At 44.4% G+C, this 24,710-nt stretch overlaps 1 protein-coding gene across 7 annotated transcripts in view; it reads left to right on the top strand.

Moving 5' to 3' along the window:
- SLC20A2 (solute carrier family 20 member 2) overlaps positions 1-24,073 on the top strand; it is a 58,496-nt gene extending 34,423 nt beyond the window's left edge. For 3 of the 7 annotated variants that reach the window (XM_087735884.1, XM_087735883.1, XM_087735885.1), the window contains 6 exons: positions 1,609-1,725; positions 2,424-2,627; positions 4,040-4,628; positions 15,763-15,948; positions 16,655-16,739; positions 22,378-24,073. In XM_087735884.1, coding sequence (XP_087592010.1) covers positions 1,609-1,725; positions 2,424-2,627; positions 4,040-4,628; positions 15,763-15,948; positions 16,655-16,739; positions 22,378-22,542 — 1,346 coding nt within the window. In that variant the 3' untranslated portion in view covers positions 22,543-24,073. The other 4 variants (XR_015699551.1, XM_087735886.1, XM_087735888.1 and 1 more) reach the window with 4 other exon arrangements.
- The last annotated feature ends 637 nt before the right edge of the window (positions 24,074-24,710 follow it).

The raw sequence follows: 24,710 nt of genomic DNA, 5'->3' as shown, positions 1-24,710 counted from the left end.
GTCACTGTTCTGGCCGATCTGGCACAGAGCCTATTAATTAAATTTACTTCTTTATTTTCCTTCAATGATAAGAAGCCCTGAGCCTGTTTCTGTATTTAATGCATCTTCTTTCTTGAGTGCTGTGGTTTCTTTGCAACTCAGTAGAAGGAAATGATACATGCAATTTTCAGGACTTTATTTATATTTTTGTATATTTGTATATTTTATGTGCATTTATATGTTTGTGTTTATTTATATTTGTGTTTATATTTGAACTTAAATTTATATTTTTATATTTATGTTTGTATATTTATATTCACACATTTTATGTTTATAGATTTGCATTTATATGTTTATATTTAACTTTACTTAAGGAGTGTACATTTAAACACGCACTTGCGGAAAAAGAGTTCAGAAAAAAGATGTTCCATGCTCTTGACTACTTTATTGAAGACTCTGGTCTTTAAATGTTATCTTTAGATTTGATTATTGCCCCAGAGCCATGAATGAACAGGCAATTGAAGAGAGACTCCTGAAAATGCCCCTGAATTAAGAAAGCAGGCTTAGAAAGTGACCTTTTTTGAATAGAAATTTGTTTTCTCTAAAACCTGATGCACTAGATATACTAGATAAATGAAGTCGGTAGAGTCTACTTTATAGCATAGCATTACTGAAATTAGTAAAAAGCTTGAGAGGTTCCCACTTTGAGGGGAACTATTCCTTTTGCTTAAGTCTAATTGGCTACGAATCCAAGATGTTTCACAGTAAATCAGCTGTATAACCAACATTTCCTCATTAGTTGTACTGCAGAAGTAGGTCAGGCACTCTGCAGTGACTCATTAAGCAAAATAAATGAAATAAGAATCTTAATGTCCCTTCTGTTTCAGCTTAGCAGTCGCTAAAGTGCATGAATAAAAAGGTGGGACTCCATTTTTGATACTCAGGAAATACATATTTAGTCTCCAAGGCCTCTGTCCTGCCAATGTCTACTTGCAAGGATGAATTAATCACATAGGTTTCAAGATAGGCATGCATATATGGGTGTGAAAGATCAGAGTCCAAGCTCTTTCTTCATTAAGGGTCTGATCATTTAATTGAACAAGCACAAGGAACTTTGTTGGGGTGATACAGGAACACAAGTTACCGACATGATTGCGCATTGCAGGACTGAAACCTCAGCTTTCAAGTGCTACATTAAGCTATTATCATAAGCAGATAATGGTTCAGATTAACCTAAGCATCAGGCTTTATTGACCAGAGCAAAGGGCAGGTAAATACTTACCCTAATGGACAACGTCGTTTAACAGGCATTAGTGTATAAAATCACTGCAAATTTGGTTTAGTGGCCCTAATGGGGGAGTTTTGCCCCTGCCTTCTTTGGAAAGAAGGTCACGGTGGGGTAACAGAGAACTGGAAGACTAAACCTGCAAATGTTTGTTTGCATGTCAACTAGACCTTTAAATACTGCACTAACAGATATATATGTTAAAAATGATCAGCTCATTCACGTTGGTTTTGAATACGTTGTGAACACAGGCTTTTCTGCAACAGACTGCTCTTCCACTGCCTGAGGTAATTAAGTCATGTTAATTTATGGTTTGCTTGGGTTTTATTTCTTTGTCTTCACAGTACTGGGACTGGTACTGCCAATGTGGGCCATTGCTCTAATATCAGTTGGCGTATCCTTAGTATTTGCCATCTTAGTGTGGATTTTTGTGTGCCCCTGGATGAAGAGAAAAATAGAAAGTAAGTAGTTGCTTGATGAAATGCGAGTGATGTAAAACCGTGGAAAATCTTGTTTCAGAGCTGGAAGTGCCCTTGAGAAGTCACCTAGTCCAGTCCCCACCCACAGGCAGGATGTGCTTAAACTATTCCTCGTGTATTCGTGTAACCTGCTCTTAAAAACCTGCCGTGGTAGAAATTCAAAACCTTGTTAGACAATCCATTGCAGTGCTCACTTCTTCTAGAGTCTAGCAGAAACAGGAAAATAAATCCTGGAATGTAATCCGTTTTATATTTTATTAAGGAAACGTTAGAGAGGAAAAATCTAGCAGAATGATGATCTTGAAGTGGCTTCTTTAACTTTACAGTAAGTTGGGCTGATCACAGCTTTTAGCTTTACAGTGTTTTGCTTGTTTGCTACTCTCAACAAATGCAGTGTTTAAAACAGAGAAAAGTTTCAGATTTCGTTAATAAATGACCAGCTCGGTGGTTTACTTCAGTTACCTACTTTGGTGAATTTTGTAGGAAGAAACAAAGATGCTCTAGAATTTTCTCAGATTAATTTAGTAAAAGATAAGTGTTAGAAATAAATAAAGAATGGGTATGAAATGGAGCCAGGTTATTGTATCCACATTGATCTATGCCGTTGATGCAAACAGTGGAAACATAAGAAGCAGGACAGATAAGTTGGGTTTAAAATTACAGTACTGTTATTTCCTTAGGCCGGTTAAAGAAAGATGCTGCACTGTCAAGGATATCAGATGAAAGTCTTGATAAAGTTCAAGATGAAGAAACACCAGTCTTTAAAGAGCTTCCCGGTGCCAAAGCATCTGATGAGAGCACAATTCCCCTTACTGGCTCAGTAACAGAAGCTGCTGGGGCATCAGATACTATTGCAAATGGAAACCATCCACGTGTACCGTATGGTAAGAAACTAAAACAACACGGAGGGTTTATCTTCTCCCTGTGTCGACAGAGTTTCTTAACTGCAAGTAGGTCTCTCTGGTAAATGGTAAGTTAGTGTTTGGGATTTCAGCTCTAATCTGTCTTCAGCACTTGTTGGGAAAGATGCTCATTTACAAGTGATGTTTTCTAGAGAGGACTTAAAAACAATTACATTTTGTTTGGCTGTATTTCAAGTTTAGAAACAGCTAAAAACAAAAATTACTTTCCCTTTTGCTTTACTTTGTATCCTTAATGGTGTTTCCATCCTTTTAAGCAGTGGAAAAATACAGAGAACACAAATTGCTGATGTATGAAGGTTAAATTCAGCATAAAGATGATTAGCATACTACCACAGGAGATGAAAAGATTTGGGCTTTAGTTGACAAACGTATGACCGTTTGGAGTGTGTCCACTAGAAAAATCTCACGCATTGTTTTCTGAACCTATATTTATAAGAAGTAGGCTTGTGTGCATAAAGTTCTTTTTGTTCTCCCACATGGTGGGATCACAGCCCCCCCACTTAGCAGTCTGCTGACTTTGAATCACTTTGCTACCATCTACACAGCCCTGCAATTTGGTTAATAAATGCATAATATATTCAACTGATTCTTACAGAATCAAATAAGTCATGACGTGAAGCCCTTTGAGTGTGTGCTTCCAGTTTAAAAATAGCTAAAACCAATTCTGAATGTTGCACAGTGGAAATCTGGGAATTCAGGAAATGAAGAAGATGATAGTTTCTTCAGAAATATTGCCTTAGCTGTGACGTGTCCTGCAGCGTACGCTCATGTTAAATGTATACAGGGGGAATAACTATCCTCAAGTTCATAGAAATAAGATATACAAAATGTTGGAATAGCTGAGGAAATATTTCTGCAGAACATGAACTTTTTTGCTTTCTGTTTTTTTTAAATTATTTTTAAAAGTTATGTAAATGTCTCTTAAACATAGATACTTTTGAAAGGTGACCTCATATTCAGTATGAAATTACTGAATTAAACCACCTTTCCTGAAATCCTTATTATGCCTATTCAACGTAGACGAAACCTCAGAAAAAGTAGAGCTTATTTTACAAGAAAGGAACTTTATAGAAATTACTTTTTCAAAGAACCTGATGATTTAACCTTTGAATAGCTGATGGGAAGTGACTTGCTGCAGGTCATATAGCATGTCTGGGGGAGACCCAACGCTGGAACAAAGCTCTTTTTGCACAGAAGATGAGGGAGTTTATTTTGTAGTGAAGGCTTATTCACTGCATATATTGCAAACTGATCTTCTTTGTCCTGTACTCTCGGATCGCTGCTGTTTTATTGTCTTGTGAAGTGGGAGGGAGGGGGCTTCTGTATTACACTTCATAGAAATAAAACTCTAAATTTTAAACTCTAAAATTTAGGAAGGGCGTTTTCGATGACGCACACCTCGGTGAAATCACCTGTTTCCAATGGCACCTTCAGCTTCGATGGCCAGATGAGGAGTGATGGCCATGTTTATCACACTGTGCACAAGGACTCAGGTTTATACAAAGACTTGCTCCACAAAATACACCTGGACAGGGCCACCGACGAGAGGCCCGCTCAAGAAAACAACTACAAACTGTTACGACGCAACAACAGTTATACTTGTTACACAGCTGCTATTTGTGGCATGCCCGTGCATTCCTCCTTTAAGGCAGCGGATACGTCAACTCCAGAGGACAGTGAGAAGTTAGTGGGCGACACTGTTTCCTACTCCAAGAAGCGAGTTCGCTATGACAGCTACTCCAGCTATTGCAACGCAGTGGCTGAGGCGGAGATTGAGGCAGAGGAAGGTGGGGTGGAAATGAAGTTGGCCTCTGAACTTGCAGATCCTAACCGTCCCCCAGTTGATCCCGTGGAAGAGGATAAGGAAGAGAAAGACACATCTCAGGTCCATCTACTTTTCCACTTCCTCCAGATCTTAACAGCCTGCTTTGGATCCTTTGCCCATGGAGGTAATGATGTCAGGTAAGAGGATGAGATCTCACAAACCAGCAATTTTACGGTTTAAGTGCTTGGAGCAAGGTGTGCCAGCTTGGCTGGTCGGAAAGTGTATTCATTTCTGCAGGCAAATGATCATCAGGGCTGTGTTTTGCAAAGCTTGTGACACTGATGTCCCCAGTGCATTCCAGGAGTTGGGCTGCTCCATCTATGGTTTATTTTCTTCTCAATGGTAACATCTTTTTTATTCGCTGCTAAATGATTGTGCAATAATTAGTTTAATTCAAGTTTAATTTTGGCAAGCTTTGAGGCTCTGAGACACTCCCCCTTGGCGTGCCAACTGCTGTAAAAGCAAACAGGACAGTCCCAGCCCCACCGAGTTCGCAGCCTATTTTAACTGCAAGATTGGAGACCATCAGCAAATGAGAGGTTTAGACTATTTTTGTCATTAGATGAGTTTCATCTCTTGTCACATTGCGAAAAGAGGTGTGTGAAGAATGTCTTCATTGTGATTGCTGCAGCCCTTATAGACTTCCCTTTGCTGAATCTTTTGCTTGGAGTTTTCCAGGGGTCTAGGACTGTGTGAGGCAATGTATCACTAAATAGCCCAGAAAATCTAACAAGCCCTAACAAGTTCGTAAACTGCACATACGACTTCTCCAGCTGCCCCAGTTCTCTTACCAAAATAAAGGGAGCTATGCCCAAGGAGCCCTGGGCACGTTCCTGTGCCCCATGCGGAGAGGGGACGTGGGCTATGGCTCATCTCCTAGCGCTCATTTAAGAAGCTTCCAATCTCCTGGCATAGTTCTGGTACGCAGTACTCCCCAGCAGGAGTTTTATCCAGAGCTGCTATCACCGTTGAGTTGCTCCTTGAGTTTGGAAGAAGCCAGTGATTTCATCTTTCAGTCATTTGGCTTAAGTGTCTCTGTCCTTAAATCCCATGGCATTAACATAATTTCCCAGGAATAAAGGAAAAGGTTCATCCTCCAGGAGTCTTTCTCTCATGTTCATATTGACTCAGACAGCTGACAAAATCTCAAAGTTGGTCTCAGAAATGTTTATCTGCACCTCTTTGCCCTCTATCGTCTAGTCAGACCCCTGCGAAACAGCGTCTCTTCACTCACTCGTTTGCCAACTTCTTTCCCTTCGAAGACTTGGATCTGTTTTGTTCTACAAAGTACAAGACTTTTGACTGAAGGACATAGATGTAGGCTCAGGATGGAGCGTTTTATACCTTCCTCTCTGCACTCACATTGCTCATCTGCTTATAACATCGCTTCATCTGCAGGGCCCTATTGCACCTCACCATCTCAGTGGCACGTGGCTGAAAGGCAGTTTGGGTGTTTTTGCTCTGACCCTGGGAACATTGCATATTTTTCCTTTAGGATTTGGCTGGATTGCCTCTTCCCTAGGCCTGGAGCAATCCACTTGGTATTTAGTAGACGCTCTTTCCTATATCGTGATAAGGTGCCCTGAGAAATCCACTCAGAAGGTGCTTGTCGAAGCAGCGTTCCTTATTTGGGTTGTAGCTGGGGCCGTACCGAGTCCCCTTCCCACTGAACCCTCGCCATGTTAGCCGTGCCCTGCTGGTGTCGGTTTCAGCATTTGCAGTGGGGCTTTGCAGCGTTCATAACTTTCATAGTCCTCCTTAGGCATCTGGGCAAATGCTGTCCCCCACTCAGCAAGGAGAACAGTTATTGCTCCTCACTCTTGTCAGCCACCCGATTTAACTCACAGGTCATCTCGAAAACACTTGCAGACATGTCCCTTCCCTCCCCGTCCATCCAGTGTCCTGGGAATTCAGAATAGGGCTTTCTGAAGAGCCTTCTTGCCCTCGCTCTTGTGATTACTCCCTTTGTATCCACAGGGATCTGGCTCTGGGAAGGAGTTCAGGGTCCCCTCATCCACTGGATCTGAGGGCAGCGGTGCAACTTTCTTTCCTCTCGGATGGCTTCTGTTGATCAGGACCTCTGCTCTGAGCGCACTGGGCAAGAGCAAAGACGCGCGGAGGCCGGTACCCATGCTCTGCCAGTGGCCAGCAGCGAGTGCTGAGGGGAACGTAGGAAAAAGGACAAACGCTGCTGATATTTCTTGTAATGTACCCTGGGAAATACCATTGCAGAAAGTTCACAGCCTATCACAGCAGGCGCCCCTGCTTCTTTATTCCCTGTAGGTGATGTCTGTATATACTCCCCGAGGACTCACATGTTTATGCAAGCATCACTTGCCTTTTCCGTAGGAGGCAAGGGTAGCAGAGTTTGTTAGAAGTGATCTGTAAGCATGCAGTCAGTTCAGAAGTCAAATTTGGTGTTGATAGGAGCTGGACAGGATGAAAGACAAGGTTTAGACTCTGTGCAGTATGCTTTGTGGCATCATACAGCCTAATTCCCCCAGAATTCTGCATTTGGACTGGCTTGTTGCCTTGGCAATATCCTTTCCTGAAAATTCATATTTTTAGTGTTTTGCAGATCTCTACTTCTGTTAGTGATCCTACCAAATTTGCCAGCAAGCATGCATTTTTATTAAATGCTGTTTATTCCAAAATCTCTTCTCAAGCTGAATTCATGTAATTGCAAACCTAAAGAACAAGTTAGCTGCGTTTTGTGAAAGCTGGTAGAAATGCAAGAAGATGGTCATGGGTGTAGGATTGGATAGGAATCCATCCTTGCAATTGGACTGAGTTCCAGCTAAGCAATAAAATTTAAAGACTCCTTTGTGTGCCAAAAAGGTGGAGTAGATAAAGCACTCCAGGAATGCAGGTATCTATCCTGTGGATTATGTAGCAGAGACATTTTGCCAGTCTTTGTCTAGCAGAGCAGAGGACTTCTTACTGGGCTCCCAGGTCCTCCACATGTCACATGAAGATCTGCAGAGCTCAAAAGGCATTGCGTTGTTTTAGAGATAATGCAGTAGAACCTAGCTAGTAGCACAGCTTTCTGTAAGAAAGCAAGCCTTGGCAATCTATCTTCTACCAAAGGCTGCTGTCTTTTCATCTCCCTCCTTCGTTCACTTTCCTTCTGCTCATTTTAGGTGCTGCTGTCAAGCTCCTTGTCTATTTTTTTTTCTCAGCCTTGAATCCTGTTGATAAAATCCCGCTTTCCTCTTCATTTGGTTTTAAGCTCCTCACTCATATATTTAGGGCAGCACCTCCATTGTCCACATCTTTTTCTTTGGACTTGTCTCCTACATTTTCCTTCCCCATCCTGGAACTCACTCTCGTCCCATGTTTTCTGGTTATTTTCCATCAGGCTGTTTGCTGGTATTCCTTGAAGGAATAGGAGCAGATAAGAGGAACAAAGAAACAAAAATTAAAAGCTAATATAAAAATTAAAAACTGCAGGTAGTTAAATGATTGACCTGTTTTAGAGCATATTTAAGCGTGAGACATAGGGTACAGACTGAACCATGATGCAGCTCAGAAACACTTTATGGAGCAGAAGTGCCCCATATAGTTTGGATAGCACTTTAGTGGGCAAAACATCATATGGAAATCTCCCTTGTTTCATTGTCCAGGCTTTTCCCCTGGACCTGGAAGAGTTAAATCAGTGTTTTGCCTTTGACTGCAGAACTAACTCAATAAGAGCAGCTAGACCCCAGTTTCTTCCAAGATGATGCTTTTTAGCATGATAACGATACCAGCCATCTTTGCTGTAGGAGCTGATGTTTGTGGCAGTCAGGGCTCCTGTTTAGGCTGACATCAGCAGGGATCCTGGCCGGGGCAGTTGTGCATTAAAAGAAACAGGGAGCCATGGTAGCTCCTTATTTGGGTGACTGTTTTGTTCAGACCATCCTCTCCTGCCCCCCTGCCACAGAGCTTATATGCGCTGTGTCAAGGATGCTGGAGCCCTTCCAGGGCTGGGACTAACTGAGCTGGGCCGAAAGCCTTGTGACACTATCGTGCACATGGGCTGAATGAAATCTAAAGAATTTTAAATCCCGACTAAATGTGTTGGGACAGAACTGCTGAAAAAAAGTTGTTGTTTAACTTAATTAGTGGCGCCAAGTGAGCAGGTCCCACTGGCTCAGCACCCAAGCACAAAGGGAGCACGTCATTGCAAGGGCAACGGGAGAATAAAAAGGGCAGGATGGAAAAAAAGACCTGGGCCAGGAGCGTGACACAAGGAGAACTGCCAGCTTCCTAAATGCTTGTTCAGAGCCAGCTTTCCAGAGAGGCCGGGAGGCTGGGCTTTGTTGGCCAGCAGGGATTATACGCATCTATGGTTGAGTTGGACTGAGCTTATTTTCTGTAAACATAGGTTGGTTCAGCAGGCATCATGATGATCCAGAGCTCAGCGCTGCAGCCGCAGCAGCCTACCTGTATATATGCAGGTAGCGGGAGAGTCACTGAAGCTGTAGGGTTTATGCTGCGTTTCAAAGTCTGGAAGCATACCCGAATTAACTAGTTCCCAAAAAGGAGGGCAGTTGGGCAGGCTGTTTTGGAAATGGCTAGAGAGGACTGCTACCCCCATAGCTATCTCCTGTGCTCAGCACAACCGTCGCTGTGGCTGCTTTGCTGCTGGGTTGGGAATGAGAAAGCTGTGAGCAAACGGTGCATCAGCCCTGCAGCCCATGGGAAGATGCTTTTGTTGACTCAAGCAACCTCTAGAGCTCGTTATTCCTTGAATTCTTGCAATCAAAGCAGGATGACCCACAGAAAGATGCTGTAGGTCAATGTGAGGTTTGCTGATTAAAATCTGCTGTCTATGCTGTGAAAAAAGCCTGAGCCTTGCGCTCCTACACACCTGTCTGTGCGTGTGTTTAGTCTTTCCTCATACAGATTCCTTCTCCTGTAAATTGGTAGCCTCTTCGGTCCCTTCCTACCCGCCCCGCCTCAGGCCATCATTTCTGCTGTCACAGGAGGAACCCCGGGAATGACAGAAGGAGCTGCGTGCCCTGGCTTGTGTGAGCAGGCATCGACCCCGGGCTCGTGGATTCCAGCCATGGAGGAAGGTGGTTTATTACCGTGACAGCGGCAGGAGCCGTGATGCTCCAGCTGAACAGGGTGACCACAGACCGTGCTGCCCGCCCGTGTCTGTGCGTGCCAAGGTGCAGGCGGTACCGAGGTTTAGCTGGTACGTGCTGTAGGGAGGAGAAACCTGCTTGCAGACGTTTCACGGTTGTGCAGGGATCTCAGTTTTGCTGAGTTCCTACAGCATAAATTATTTGAATGTGGCTGCTCTAATTAAATTTCATGTGGAGGACTTCAGGACTACCCTTGCATATTCATACTTGGATATTATAGGAAAAAGGGGTCATTCATGTTAGAGTCTGCAGGTAATGCCATATAGATTTATGGCACAACCTTGACAAAGAATGGCTCTCTTATTACCCAAACGATATAGGCTACATTACTGAAGACAGGATTTAAAACTATTTCAGAGCTACGGTAAAAATGTTTAGTATTTTTTATATATTTCTACACATTCGCTCAGTGATTTTAGGGAAACTGAACTGCTACCAGATAGGGAATTCGTTGTTAAGCAAAGCAATGCAAGTGAAACTAGGAAATACCTGCTTGCCCAAAATACAGGGAGAGGAAACTTCTCCTTTCACCTTCCTACAGACTTCACTGGAGTTTGAGGTCAGAGCACACAAACAGCAGTGGGACTCACCTTTTCCCCCCTTCCTAAAGTAAATGCAATGGGATTAAAGGAGGGAAGGGCTAGAACATTGCCAGTATCTCACTGCACACAGAGAGCTTAGTGGGATTCAGTCTCTTGGCTAAATAAGGAGTCTAAAGGAGCTATAATAAGGCTGGATTACAAAATGGGTATTTCTTATTTCCTCCCTGAGAGCTGCAGTCGAGATCACTTAGAATATTTAGGAAGCTAATCTGTCCATTACGATTACTGAGAGCAGCCTGAAATCTGATTTCTTCCCTTTCTAATAGCAGTCCGTCCTGAAAGTGCAGCCCACGTCCTGAGTAGATATGAACCTGCACTCGTGTCCCTAATCGTGCAGGTACGTGGCATCTTTGTTGTGCCACGCAGCCAAGCCAGAGAAGAGCAGCAAGAAACGGGGGGTTCCGGTGGGCGTGGGAGCCCCTCCCCATCATGCTGTGAGCAGGGTCCCCGACCGGGCTTGCCGGGGGAAGGCTGGGTGCTGGTGGGTGAGGAGGAGGATGGACCCAACCCTCCAGGGTCCAGGGAGTTGGGGTTTCAGGGCCAGCATTTACAGTACGCCGTGATGAGCTGCAGGAAGAGATACGTAGCCTTCCTGACTCATTAATGCGCTCAAAGCTTCACGGGGCACAGCTGTGACACGCTTTTATTGCGCTATGGTATACGCACTATTTCAAAACTGCCCGATTATTGGAACTAGGATAAAACTCTCTCAGTCATCTGAGATCTCTGGAGATTAGGACATTTTTTTCCTGTTGGTACATACAGGCGTATCTTCCTTGCACCCTTACTCAACTGGGTGATGTCTCCAGGCGTAACTGCAGCATATCCAAAAATATCATCCCGCTTATTTTCCCAGTGGAAAGTTCGTTTGTGAAATCCTGGTTTGGGAAATAGTCAAATGACTGGAGATTTTGTAATTATATTTTTAATATTGGAAGCCTAATATAGATTTCTCAGACAGCTATTTTGCTCGTCATTCAGTTTTAATCAGTGATAATGTATATGTCAAGCTTCTTTCACTCAACTAGAAAAAGTGGCTAAAACACAATCTGCTTTTTGAGGTAGCAGAGAATCAAAGCATGGTCATCAAGTAGTCTGTAGATTGTGGATTATAACACAAAGCTTATTCAGAGCATAGCATTCAAATATAATTAGATTTTCTTTTTGAGCAACTCGCTACTCCTCAAATAAGAAGTAGCGAGGTGACAGCAATGTTGCTAGTTCATAATATATTATGACAAGTTTGATGGGATTTGGTGATAGAGCATTCAGCTGGTGGCATCCTTCCATTACTGAAAAAAACTAATTTTTACTATAGAAAAAAGAAAATTTGTAGTCCGTGTTCCTCCAGAGAAGGGCCTGGACTTGTGACCCAGAGGTACCTAAAAATCTCTGCTCATGTGTGTGCATGGGAAACTGTAATTTCTAAGCCTGTCTCGTGACAGCTGAATGTGTTTTTTTTTTTTTGTCAGTAATACTATCTGTCTCACAGGGGAGAGGAGAAGCCAACTCTATTTATAGTTCAGATTCACTGTCAAATGCTATCTTTCACAACAGCTTTATAAATGGTGGGGGACAGATTCTCAACTGGCACAAGCAAGCAGAAAAAGAGAAGTTGTGCCAATTCACATTAGTTGAGAGAGCTAGCGAAATCATCGTGAGGGTCAGACAGCACTTCAGAAACACTCAGCAGCATTTCGCTGAACCACCGTGACACGCGTCTGCAAGTACAAGCATTACTGTAGATGGCATTTTATCCTGTATCGTGCCTCCGGGGAAGGCAGACATCCCCTACGCACCGCCCCTGCTGCAAAGTCCTGTGCCCTGCGAGTAACCGGGGCCGGCGGAGCCTGGCAGAGATGGTGAAAAATACTGGACATGGAGAATACACTTCACAACAGGTAGACTCAGGAGTTGGGCTCCTTATGCCATAATGTTTTATAAATTCATCCTAAAATTAACTTGTAATGGCCATCCTCTTGTGCTCAGTGGAAAAACGCATATTAGGTGTACAAAACTAAAGTAATACCACGACAGGAGTAGCTTATCTTGGCTTTTAAACCCAATAGCTAAATAATACGGTAACATCCTCGAAAGCACTTCAGTTACATAGGAACCTAGTGGCAGTTTTACGTATAGATAGATGCGGATAGGGGTTCAGAGCCCCTGGGTGAGCATCTCAGGCTTTTTTCTTCTCCCTCTAAACTACCACGAATAAGACTTGGAGCTCCAGCAAAAAGGAGAGTTAGTTAAGGCAAGTAAAAGAGCTGTGTGGGAGAGTAAGAGAAAATCACTTCTTGAAAATAGACTTGTGAAATGAGTCTTAGCCAAATGCATGGAAGATTTGAGGTCTGCTCTCTTGCTAGTCATGTCTTGAGTCAAATGAGATAGAACTGGTGGGAGACATTGCGAAAGCCACATCCAGTCTAGCCAGCGTCCTCGTGGTTCATCTGCTTAGTCACTCAGCTGTAGGAGACATCTGTTAACCACAGAAGGTCTCAAAGCAAAGTCTCTTATCTAACAACGCCTTTTTTTTTTGATGTGTTGTTTCTCTCTTACTCTCCTGTTGGGACTGGTTGTCTTCTAGTGATGAACTCTTCCTAGTCTCAAGGATGGTTGATTGCACATGCTCATGGTAACGTCTAGAAGCTGATGTCTGCAGTACCAAGATCCTAGTCTTTGCAGTTCGTGAGTCAGACACGTTCATTGTGAGCTTTTGGCAGTTCTGTGGTGGGACAGGCCTAATGGCTTCTTCTAGAGCTGTTCTCTGTTGGCATAGGAAGCGTTGATACCACAAGCCCCTGGGACCGGACCTACCGAACAAATCCAGAAGCCAAAGGAGCCCTCTGAAGACCCATGACGGTGATAGATCAGAGCCACCAGCTGTGCACCACTGCCGGTTTGCTGGCTGTTGGTAGCCACTTGCAGGTATTCAGGCTGGGAGATGCCGTTGTCCCTAGGAGCTGAACATTTAAGTCACATTGAACGTGATTTACAGGGAGAGGAGAAATGTCTCTTTGGTATAGATAACCAGTGGTGCAGATACCCACAAATGAAAATGCATTTAATTACCTTTTTGCCTTTCCAAGCATATATGGATCCAGTGCTCCTCTGCTTTCTTTTCCTACAGGGGAGGTATCAGAAGTGCTGCCTCTGTGGGCATCAGTGTCATCTCTTCTGATCTGTTGGGCAGCATCAGCCACTCGGATCCTTCAAGGCTGAGCATAAGTCAGCAGAGTTTTGCCTTGCCTTCCGTTGCCACAAATAAGAAAATAACCTTTTCTTCCAGGATTAAGCTTAGTTGATTCACAGAGATGTAGCATTTGCAAATAATTAAAACTGGATTTTGGTACAAAAGAGCACAGTTTGCTGCTGTAGTTTTTGAAGCCTTTTCTGTCTTCCCATTTACATTAGGACTGACAAATATCCATCCATAATCTCGCCAGAACAGTCAGGAATCGATGCCTGGGCTCGCTCCAAATGTACCTGTTATTTTCAACAGGGAGGTTGTCCCCATGTCATACAGCACTATAAGAAGGGATGATCAGTTTTCCCTTTATTCATCTGATCAATGTTTTAGTTGCCTTTATCCATCTTTCCGCATCCATCAGTTGAAGGTACAGTGAATTACCTTTCTTTTTCTGTGCACAATAAGGCATTTAAATGTGCAAGTAACTTAATCCACACCTGAAAACACTGGCAAAGAAGTTGCAGGTCGACTTAAAAATACTATAAATGCTTTGATCAAGAATCTCATCTTCCTTGAAGGTAAAATAATTCTTGCATTTAGGCACTAAGGACTTTTCACATACCGTCCTTCCACTCACGCAAAAACTCAACAAATCAAATGCATACTCAGGCACAGTATCAGGCCAGAATTTTAAAGTATTTTTGCTAGTGGAAATCACTCTGCATTTAAAGTGTATTTAGTTCTTCATCATACTACCCAATGTCTTCAAACCCACTGAATTTTATTACACATAGTAGCTCACTAATTTATTTCCAGCATCTTTCTCAAAATCCATAAGAATTATTCATTCCTTTTCATATAAAAGAGCATTTTTAAGTATTTTAGTTTGCCTTGCAGCTTGAATGATGTTGTGTGTGTTTACAAGGGAAAATTCCTTCCTAGTTACTTTGCTCCAGGACTGCTTCTCAGGGTTCAGAGCTTGATTTCTCAGGGACCAGAAGAAAGAAGGAGGGTCTGGTGTTGCTTAGATGCACCAAGCTTTGCAATGCTGAGGACCCTCGTCCCTTGGCGATGAGCGCTCAGCCCCTAGCCCCTTGTATCTGGTAAAGATGGGATTCAAGTAAACGATTAACTGTTGGTTACGGTGGCTTGGTTTGCACAACATTTGGCTTAAAACTGGCCCTTACTCCATCTGTGTGCTTTGGAGTGAGTCCAGGAACTAAATTTAGCCGGTCCTGGCTGCAGGGAGAGCGTAGCTCTCAGTCCTGCCTGCGGCGCTCGCCGCGACCCGCTCTCCTTATCGGTTTACAAAGAGGGCAGCTTCCTCTTGGTTTTCAGACTTTTTGAATGACATTGGACACGTTTGCTCTGCTCTTCTCGTGATTATTTAGATATAAGTCCAGTGCCGCCTCGCTTCTTATGCTTTTTTGGTTGTGGATAAATGCTGCTCAGCAGGGCAAGCAGCTACTCACTTTAGCAAAAGAGCTGCAAAAAAAGGGATGTCAAAGTTCTTATCTGCTTTTTAGTATTTAAGCCTCTAAAGTAACTGGATACCAGCTTTCAAGTTTTTCTTCTAACTCTTATGTCTAGAAAGTTGATGCTTTTTTAGAATAAACAGAGTGAGAAGTCTCACTCCGGGCGCTGGAGACTCCAACCACCAATATTGGGTGACCTGCATTAGGAGTGGGGACTTCAGTGTTGCTGACTTTCAGTGTTTTTCTAGATAGCAGCAGCAGGGTAGCAAAAAGGGCTTACGCCAGCTCTGTGTCACCAAGGAGTCCTCTCTGATCCAGTCCAACTAGCTCTACAACGCGTTTGAAGAGGACTAAGTCACCTTCCCGGCTGCATTCTGATCATATCTCCAAACGTTACAGGTTGCCGGACTAGATTATATTTGTATCTTCATGTCTGCAATGGTAATTTTGTTCATTAATTTCTCTCTTTGACAAAAAGAGCTAATTTAATACTTGAATTTTAAAGATGCAGAGCTCTTGAATTGGTAAATTTTGAGATAATTTCAGTGCACTACTGAAAATACTGGTTTTTGTCCCAGAACAGACATAATGAGGTATTACCCACTCTGACATTTCAGGAAACGATTTGTAAAAGAGAAATTCCTTTTGGCATTCGCTATAGTTACCAAAGATGAAGTGACAACTGAAAAAGCAACATGATAAAAGAGTCCCCTGCTGCAGCCTTTCCAAGCGAGAAAGGGTGTTGCCTGTAGGGTCAATTCAGAGCAGTGCTGCACACACAACGAAGAAAAATCACGCAGAAAATAAGAGACTTCTTTCAAGGCAATTATCTGCATTTTTATAACTCAGGTGATGTCTTTCTGTTTCTCCAGCAATGCAATTGGTCCCCTCGTCGCGCTCTGGCTTATCTACGAGCAAGGTGGTGTAATGCAAGAAGCGTCGACTCCCGTCTGGCTGCTGTTTTATGGAGGTGTTGGGATCTGTGTGGGTCTCTGGGTCTGGGGTAGAAGAGTTATCCAGACCATGGGTAAAGACCTCACTCCAATCACACCATCAAGGTAAGTGCACAGTTGTCATTACGGTTGTGTGAACTGTGTGCGTGAACCAATCTGAGAAATCGCTGCTCCAGTATTTTGTTTGTAATGCAGTTTGCTGGATTTGCTGTGCTTTGATTTTGATGATAACCTGGCTTCAACTTCTCCGTCTTTCTAAAAAATGTAAGAAAAAAAATGAGGAAAAGGAGAGAAAAAAAGAGAGAAAGAGAGAAAGGAAAAAGAGCTAACCCTGTAAACTAATACTGAATGCGTTTGAGGCGTAGAGGTCTACGTGAACAGAGTCTTCTGCTGATGACCTAATTAACGTGGCAGAAGGTGCATTTGGAAATGGCAAGATTACAGTGGCTTTCCCAGTGCGCTTCAGACTATTAAAACCATATGTATTTATTACAGTAATTTTCGTCCTTAAGGCATACTCGACCTCTGCTGGTGCTTAACCGAATTACTAATTAGGCATGATTCACCGCCGCGTAGAGTAGCAGAAGTCCCTGATGCAATGAGCCGTGCAGCCGGGTTACTACAGATGACTAGCCTGTGCCCTTCCCATTATTCAGCCCTTCCTTGTTCGCTTAACTTATTCTGATGACAAAAATCAGTCGGAGATAAAACAGTCAAAAGAAGAAACGGGTAAGACTTTGGCACGCTGCACAGTATCAGTCCGAGCTGATGCAAAGAGTGATTGTGAAGTGTTTTCTTATGCTTCCCGCAGTGGATTCACTATTGAGTTGGCTTCGGCGTTCACAGTTGTGGTAGCTTCCAATGTTGGACTTCCTGTCAGTACTACACACTGCAAGGTATGCCTTTGCCCAGTGACTGCAGTCAAGGCAGCCTGGACTATCCATCTTAAAATTGTGCCGCTCGAGCCAGTGGATAATGGCACGGCGAGGGGAAAACAGGTGCTCACGGAGGACGGTTAGGCAGAGGTGCGTCAGCACGTCTCAGTCGTGCCAGTGACGTTGGAAGACAATCAGGCTCCCAAAAAAATGCGTTGGAGTTCTCACAGTAAAGTCGCTGCAGTCGGGCACAGCGTGAACTCCATAGCTGTGGTTAAAGGAAAAAAGCACTTACAAAAACTTGACCTCAATTTTACCTCGGTTTGACCTCGGCTTCCTCCGATGGTGCCATTTGAACCTGGCTGGGTAGCATTTCTCCCTTGTTCAGAGGCTGCGCACCACTCATCATTTATACTTCACTTTCTTGATAAGTGCATGGCATGGGATTTCCTGCATATAACTCTTTTACTACAGGTTTTCCATCTGTCTTTTTTTTATTTCTTCACAGTGGATTTTGCATTGAAGTAATGTGTGCGCTAACGGTACTTGTAGCCTCAAATGTGGGTATTCCAATAAGCTCCACCCATTGCAAGGTATTGGAGTTTGCAGTGATCGCATCAGTAAATCACATCACTAGGACAAACCATAACAAAATACGAGAGATAGCAATGGTTGCAGATTGCCTTCACTATGCGATGCGCCGTGCAGACAGCGATCGCAAAATGACGAGGACCGCTTTTAAAGCCAGAGCTATAAGTAACTGCACAAAAGTCTGGAACATCTCTCACCCTTACATGATCGCATTGAACTAATATAGACATATTAAAATAATGTAGACTCGTAGTTTGTGTGATACTGGTTACATGTATTTTAGAGCCACCTGTATGAAAACCACTGCTACATCATTAAGCTAATATTTTAATGTCTCTCTTCTTTTAAACCAACTTGTCCTCACTTTTGTGCATTATAACACAGAATACGGCCCTTGTAATTAGTTATTTGAACAGGATTGTTGGCTTTTTTTTTTTTAAAAAAAAAAGACCAGTTTGAAGTATAGATATAGGCTGGGTAATGAGCAGAATTTAATTGTGTCGTATGATACACTGTGTGAGAAGACATTTCTATTGCTTGTAGGCAACAGGGAGCATGTGGACACTTACACTGCTGGAAGAATAGAGTGAGAATTTGGAATTTTGTTCCCCAGGAAATTCCCAAGTCAAATATCCCATCTTTCTTTCCTTTGCTTCCCCATGGGCTCCCAAGCTCTTGGACAGGCAGAGCTGTCTGTGTCCCTCACCCCCTGGCAGGGTGTGGGGAAGCCCCTCTGAAATCAGAGACCCCAGAGCGGCAAAGCCCCTCTGCTTCAGGACATACCACCCCGCCCTACAAGAGCCAGATCCTGTAGGATTCGCTACTGCACCCTGGGGACCTTGGAGCCCTTCCAGCTGTGGCTGAGGCTGGGGCAGGCAGGTTTTTGGGGCTGAGTGCTCCGTGGCGTGGCAGGCGGGCTGGCAAGAAGCCGGCCATCCTTGCCTGTGACATTGACCTGGTTTCCAGTGAAAGAGTCAATGAAATCCACACATCCTGCAAAACGCCCCAAGTTGGTTCAATCGGCCTTTTTCTAGTGAAAACCATTTCTTCAGGAGGCCTTCCTCTATTGCAAAATCATTTCTTTCTTCTGCTGTAGAGCTCTTTGAGAAGCAGCCAAGACTGAGCTGCTCTGAAAGGCTGTTCAGATTTCCTGGCATTGGCCAAACACTAGTTCCTCTGAATCAAGCAGGGAGGGGAAAAATAATAACAACGTGATCCACTTCTAAAAATGCTAGCCTGAAACCACCTCCCTTTAAGCTGACTGGTATATCAAATGCGTGATGAAGAATTTGCCAGGGAGAATAATACAGCTTTGATTATCCCAGTTGCGTGCCCGAAGCACTTCTAGCCAACCGTTGTAAAAGAGAAAATAAATACACTTTGGTGCAGACAAATAGTCTGAATTTAAAAAGAGAATGTCTTGGAAGCCATAAGCTAATGAGAGGGTGGCATTAGGAGGTATTCATTGACTCAATGCAGTTAAAAGCTTGGTCTTTTCTAACTGCAGAGCAAAATAATTCTTTTTAAAAAATACTTCCATAAAAGCAGTTAATGTGGTTAGTTTGTGTCTGCTCCCTGTAGTTTGCTGTATCTCATTAGACGGATCATTCTTAATGGGAAGATCCACTTTGCAGTAGGATTAGACTGTTCCAGGATGTCACATTATTATAACTGATTCTGTGTTTCAACAAAATGGGACCCTGAGCTGAAAGAGCCTAAGTGATCAACACAAGATAAAGCAAACACTTGTAACAGATGTATTCCCTGCTTTCTTCGAGGGCCCGGTGAAGGAATAAAAGAACTATTATATATCATTTACTCCATGGGAAAATGCCTCTCTGAAAGTGCTGTCAGCCATTGAGACAGAAATGCCTTCTTAAAAATCAACAGAAAAATTATTTTGCCCTAGAAATCGAAAAGAAAATGGGTTCAAGGTAAGCCTAGTCCTAAGCCTCTAGCATCAGGGAGTGGGAATTATTCTTTTCCCCAGCATTCGCTCCACAGCAAAATAGCATTTGCTAAAGTGGGAGCCCTACTGAAGGGGTGTCAGTCAGCTGAACGTGCAGCAACTAGATAAACCTGATGGCAAAGAAGGAGCAGCGTGAGACACCTTAGGCGGAGGGAGACTTTTTCGAGGTGAAACAATAGACTATAATGAAGAATGGAGACCAAGTATGAAGGAAAGCTCTGAGCAGCAGTTTTCAGGTCTTGGAGCAGATGTGGTGGCAAACTGGAGATTGGTAGCAGGAAGGAAAGCATTAGCTTCTGAGAAAGATTCGTCAAGCCCTCTCAGATCAGAAGTTGCATTCGGCCCTGAATCAGAGGCTTTGGTCTACATGAGGTAGCCACCGCCCGATATGCCTGTCCTCAATCTACAGCCCAGCAGCTTCTCCACGCTCGGTGCCTGCTGAGAGCCTTCATCCTTGCCGCAAGTCAAAGGGGAGAGGAGGGCCCCTCTGAAAGCCTCCCAGGTCAAGAGGGCCTGAGGGAAAGACCTAAACTTTTGAGCCTCCAGAGGAATTTGCGAGTCTGAATATGGTGGCCACATTGCTCTGCCTGCACCCGTTCAACCTGACTTGGGGTTTAGCACTGAAAAGCCAGTGTGGGGTGAATGCATACCTCGCCTGTCTGCTGCCCAGGTAGGCATATGATCATACTGAACCTTAGGGTGCCTGTTATTTATTCTAAGATACGAGATGTAGAAATAGACAGGCATTTCTCAGCTGTAACAGATTGAATGTGTTCACATACGGATAAAATTAGAGTGCAGGTGTTAAATGCTTTTTCTGTGCAAAAGCAACTTTGCTGAGGTCATACTGTCAGCTCCAGGTTGCTATTACGATTTTGGGGTTTTGAACAATATTCTGTGTGTTGCTATGATGGATTTATCATGTTCTGTGTGTTATTCTGATACGCCATCGCACAGGAGCAAGGGAGCCAGAAGCATTTCTGTAATGCTTTAAGCAGAGCATACTGAAGGCAAACTGCACTGGTTTCAAACCAATCTCAAAGTAGATATCATCTGAAATTCTGCAGATGGTGTAGTGTCCCTACATCCGAGTTTTAGCTACTCTCCTAACCTCTAATCCATCAAAATCACTATTAATAAACTAAACTTTAATAACGCTTAAAACAGATTACCAATGCCATCATTGCTGATACCTTCTAAATTTCAGGAAAGACTCCGAGATTATTGTACGTAGACTGCAAGCTCGCTCAATAAGCAATGCTTCTTGTTGCAAGCATGACAGATGGATGCTAAGGACGTGCAAAATGTAAAGCAGAGCCTAACAGCTGAGCTGCTGAAAAACCAAATGCTGTTTCCTCGGGTTAATGCTTTGATATAGTCAGAAGTGTGGGGTTCCTCTTAGCTGGGCACCTCCTAAATACACTTACACCTCCTAAATACAGAATAGCATATTGTCCACTCAAGGGGTATTCAGACTAAATATTATCTAACAGATTTCCTCATTGGATCAAGCTTTAGACCGAGGCCTTTTCAGTCCTAGAATATCAAGTTTAGTTTTCCCTTGCTCTGTCGCAGGCATTTTTGAGAGTCTTATTTCCCTAGAGTTACAGGGTCTTCCACAAATAACTCTTTTCTCCAAAAAGAAATGTTAAGCAGTAGTTAGAAGTTAAATAGGTGTTAACAAAAGACTTGGATTCGATGTCCCCATCCTATCTCTCCCTGCTCCCCTGTCCTCCCAGCATTTATCATTTTCCTGGCTCCGCACATGGGGAGCAGCCCGTCTTCTAATTCATAGGCAGGGACTGATATTCCCATTAAGAAAACAAGCAGGGAAGAGGAGGTAGGGATGGCATTTTAGGGAGCACAAGCTCCGCTGTGTCTTGGAGTTTCCTTTCCTTCAAAACAGGATATTCCTTCCACATTTCTTGCTGCTTTACCATGTGCTTTGAATAGACTTGCACTGATTTACACATTTTTGTTACCGGCATGGAGGGCCACTTCCAGGGCAGAAAGAAAACGCAGCGTTTCTGAAGTTTTTGCATCATTTTTCACCAGAAATGTTTTTCTCAGTCCAGTTCTTTCTTAAAAAATAATATGCTGGGTTTATACCCAAGCTTATTAACTGAAAATACATTTGAAGGAAGAAAAGGTTGTAGCTTTGTCCATGCCATGGTGCGCATTGTCTTCAAAACCACTGACATTTTGGTCGTTTATCCGTTCCCCACCTGAAGCCAGACCTCTTGATGTCTGTGCAGTTTGCATGCCCCATGGCATCAGGCTGATGTCTCTGTCTGCAGGGAGGATTTTAGCTCTGGATGCTTTGCTTGGCTGGCTGGTCTTCCTCGGAGGGCTCAGACCGATGAGTTTGATGTCGGGCAGCTGTACTGGGTCTAACCTTGCTCTGTCTGTCTGCCCCCTGCCAAGTTACCATCGCTGTTACAGGGTGGGCTCAGCTGCTTACATTGCCATTGCTGTCCTGTTTATAGCCCACAGTACTGCAATATATAGGCGCCGTTTGGAGTCAGCTCCATACGCCAGGCTCTAAGGTGCAGAGGTTCAGCGGCTGCTGGGTGAACAGGCAGGAGGACATCCCAAACCAGCAAGAGGACAGGCAGGTGGGACGGGAACCATAGTAGCTATTCTGACCACGCCACACTCTCCAGCAGCGGCTTAAAAACAACTTTCCCGGTGTTTTCATGATTTAGACCACAGTCTGGCCAGACCCGGTGGACACTTGCCCTCTCCCCTACGGACTGAGTCAGGCACTGGATGGGTGGAGGGCTCCCTCAGTTGCACTCATGGCTGATCTGGGAGCTAGCAGGGCAGAGAAAAACCAACAAGTGTATTTATTCTCCTTTGTCTGTCCCTGAGATCCATGAAAAACAGGAGATCATTGAAAAATACAGGTTAAAGCACCCTAGAGTTGTCACCCTCCTGCTACCCCACCAGAACAGAGCCATCATCATCATCAGGAGCTCCTTTATCTCAGAGCATCGCTTGGTATCAGCTGACTGGCATTGGTGTGGCCGTGGGCATGTTACGGGCGCTCGGACCTACCCCTCACATCTTGTCTCGTCTCTCTTTCCCCGCACTCCCAAGGTCGGCTCCGTGGTGGCCGTCGGCTGGATCCGCTCCAAGAAAGCCGTTGACTGGCGCCTTTTCCGCAACATCTTCCTGGCGTGGTTTGTGACTGTGCCGGTGGCCGGCTTGTTCAGCGCCGGGGTGATGGCGCTGCTGATGTACGGGATCCTGCCTTACATCTGAAGAGCCTCCTCCGCTGGGAAAAGGGGAAACGGCCAAGCTACTACCGAGGGGAGAAGCGTTCCCGTGAAAGAACCAGTCGGAGAGGATCCATCTTCCATATCTAACTTCTTATCTACTGTACATAACAATGTGTCATATTGGTGACATGGTGATGTGGTGCCATTTCTTATATATTAAAGAAATATATATGCATATAGTAGGTAACAATACCTAAGTTATATTATCAGTGGGGTGAAAATAATTGCCTAGAATTTAATATTTAGTAAAATTTGTACATAGTGTATCATTTTGGTGGCAATTTTTTAATCTTTTGAAGAAGAGTATGGATTAGGAGATGTATCTTGTCCATTTGTTATAAGAAGAAGCGAGGTACAGGACTGCATAACACATGAATTTTTTTAAAGCTATTAAGATACTGGAACAAAATAAAATGTGCAGAAGTGCTTTTCATAAAATAACTTTGTTCATATCATATTGATCTTTGTGTGTCATAGCGTGATGGTTATGGCTGTGTAAATACTTACAAACAGTAACTTTTAAATGGTGCATTTCCTTTATATATTTTGGATAAGAAAGTTTAGGAAGTACCAAAGAAGCAGGGGAATAGCTTGCTGATACTATGTTCTTGTCTACACGTGTGGGCATGTGGTGTGTTTCCCCACCTCTAATTCAACATCGTTTTCACCAAGCTCCCACCATCGAGGCTGGGATAGTACTATTCATGTCTTAATGTAACTTTAAAAAAAAAAAAAGGCACACAAAAAAGTTAGTTCTCGTTACTTAGTAGGTAGACCACGGTTCTCCACATATTAGCTGATAGTAGACCGACTTCATTTTGTGGGTTGAAGAATCTCACTGGTCACCTTCTACCTTTCCCCTTCAAGTCTCAGTTCCCGGTTGCCCTGCTATCAGTTCCAGCAGGAGCGCGGACCGTCAGCCTCCCCTTTGTCCATCCAGCCACAACCACACACTCTCAGGTACAGGAGCGGGACCGCGGGGTGCACGGCACCCCCGCGTATAGCAGCGAAGGGCAGCAGCCGGTAGGCAACGGGCTTAGCTCTGGTTTTGTGGTTGAAGGTATGGGTGCCCGCGGGAGCGCTGACCTGTGCGGGGGCTGGCGCAAGGAGCACGGCGAGCATGTGAGCAGATGCTGGGTCCCCCCGGCTGAGTCCCATCCCATGCCACAGCCCGCCAGCCTCCCGCCGTGCTGCCGCCTGCGAGGAGGCGGCGGGAACCTGGTCCTGCGTGGTGGGAGGTTGCGTGGTGACCAGCATTTGGGACGAGATTTTTTCATGGCAGCTCAGGGGGAAATGGCTAGCTACATCCCCTGCACAGCTTTGGAAAGCACATTTGGGTGAAGGTTACTGTTTCGTGGGTGGGAGGCAAAGGGCAAGGGGTGCCTAGAGGAGGGTGGGAATCTATTACTGTTTAAATGCTGCTAAAATTTTGATAAAATGTTCTTGGTACTCCATTGTCACTTTTCCATTGGTCATTCATACTAAATTTATAATAAAAAGATAAACAGCCCCTATCACTGTTTGCCTCGTGGGTTTTTTGAGCGTTACTCAGCCATGCCAGCCATAATGGGAAGGCCCCATGGGCAGCTAAAGCCTGCTCCCTGGCATCTGCTGCCTTTTGTTCTTTGTCCGCCGGGGTCAGCGGGGATGAAACTGCGCTCTGTGCAGCGCTGACAAAACCTCCCTTTTCATCCTGCCGTCCCGGCGGCCCCAGCGCCCAGCCCTTGCTCTGCCCGGGGCTTGGCTCGCGGGCGCCTCCCCAGCGAGGCCTGGGAGCTCGAGGGCTGCTTCGGATGCGTTCACTGGGCACTCGCTGGCTCCGACTGCCTCCCTAACCCTAACTCTCCTTTCTGGGGCTCCGTAAGCATCCCTGTCGCTGCTGCACCGTGGCGCTCGGTTTCCAACCCCTCTGAAACCCTAGAGCCGTGGTATAAATAGCGCTGGCAAATGGGTGGTACCGATGAGCAGCGGCTGAGTGACCCGAGCAGCCAGTAAATGCATGAAGACAATTTGGGAGCTGTGGAAAAGGGTGGTAGGACTCACACTATCTTGGCACTTGCATTAACAAATGCCTGCCAGGTGGCCCAGCAGCTTGCCACCTTGTTCTATCTAGAGACAAACCAGACTTCTCTTCCTCCATCACCCAGCTGC

Source organism: Nipponia nippon, unplaced genomic scaffold (genome assembly GCF_047370975.1).
Source record: "Nipponia nippon isolate SJK-2023a ecotype South Korea unplaced genomic scaffold, ASM4737097v1 scaffold_6, whole genome shotgun sequence".
NCBI lineage: Eukaryota > Metazoa > Chordata > Aves > Pelecaniformes > Threskiornithidae > Nipponia > Nipponia nippon.
The sequence above is the reverse complement of the archived record's forward strand: the minus strand, read 5'-3'. Positions and strand labels throughout refer to the sequence as shown.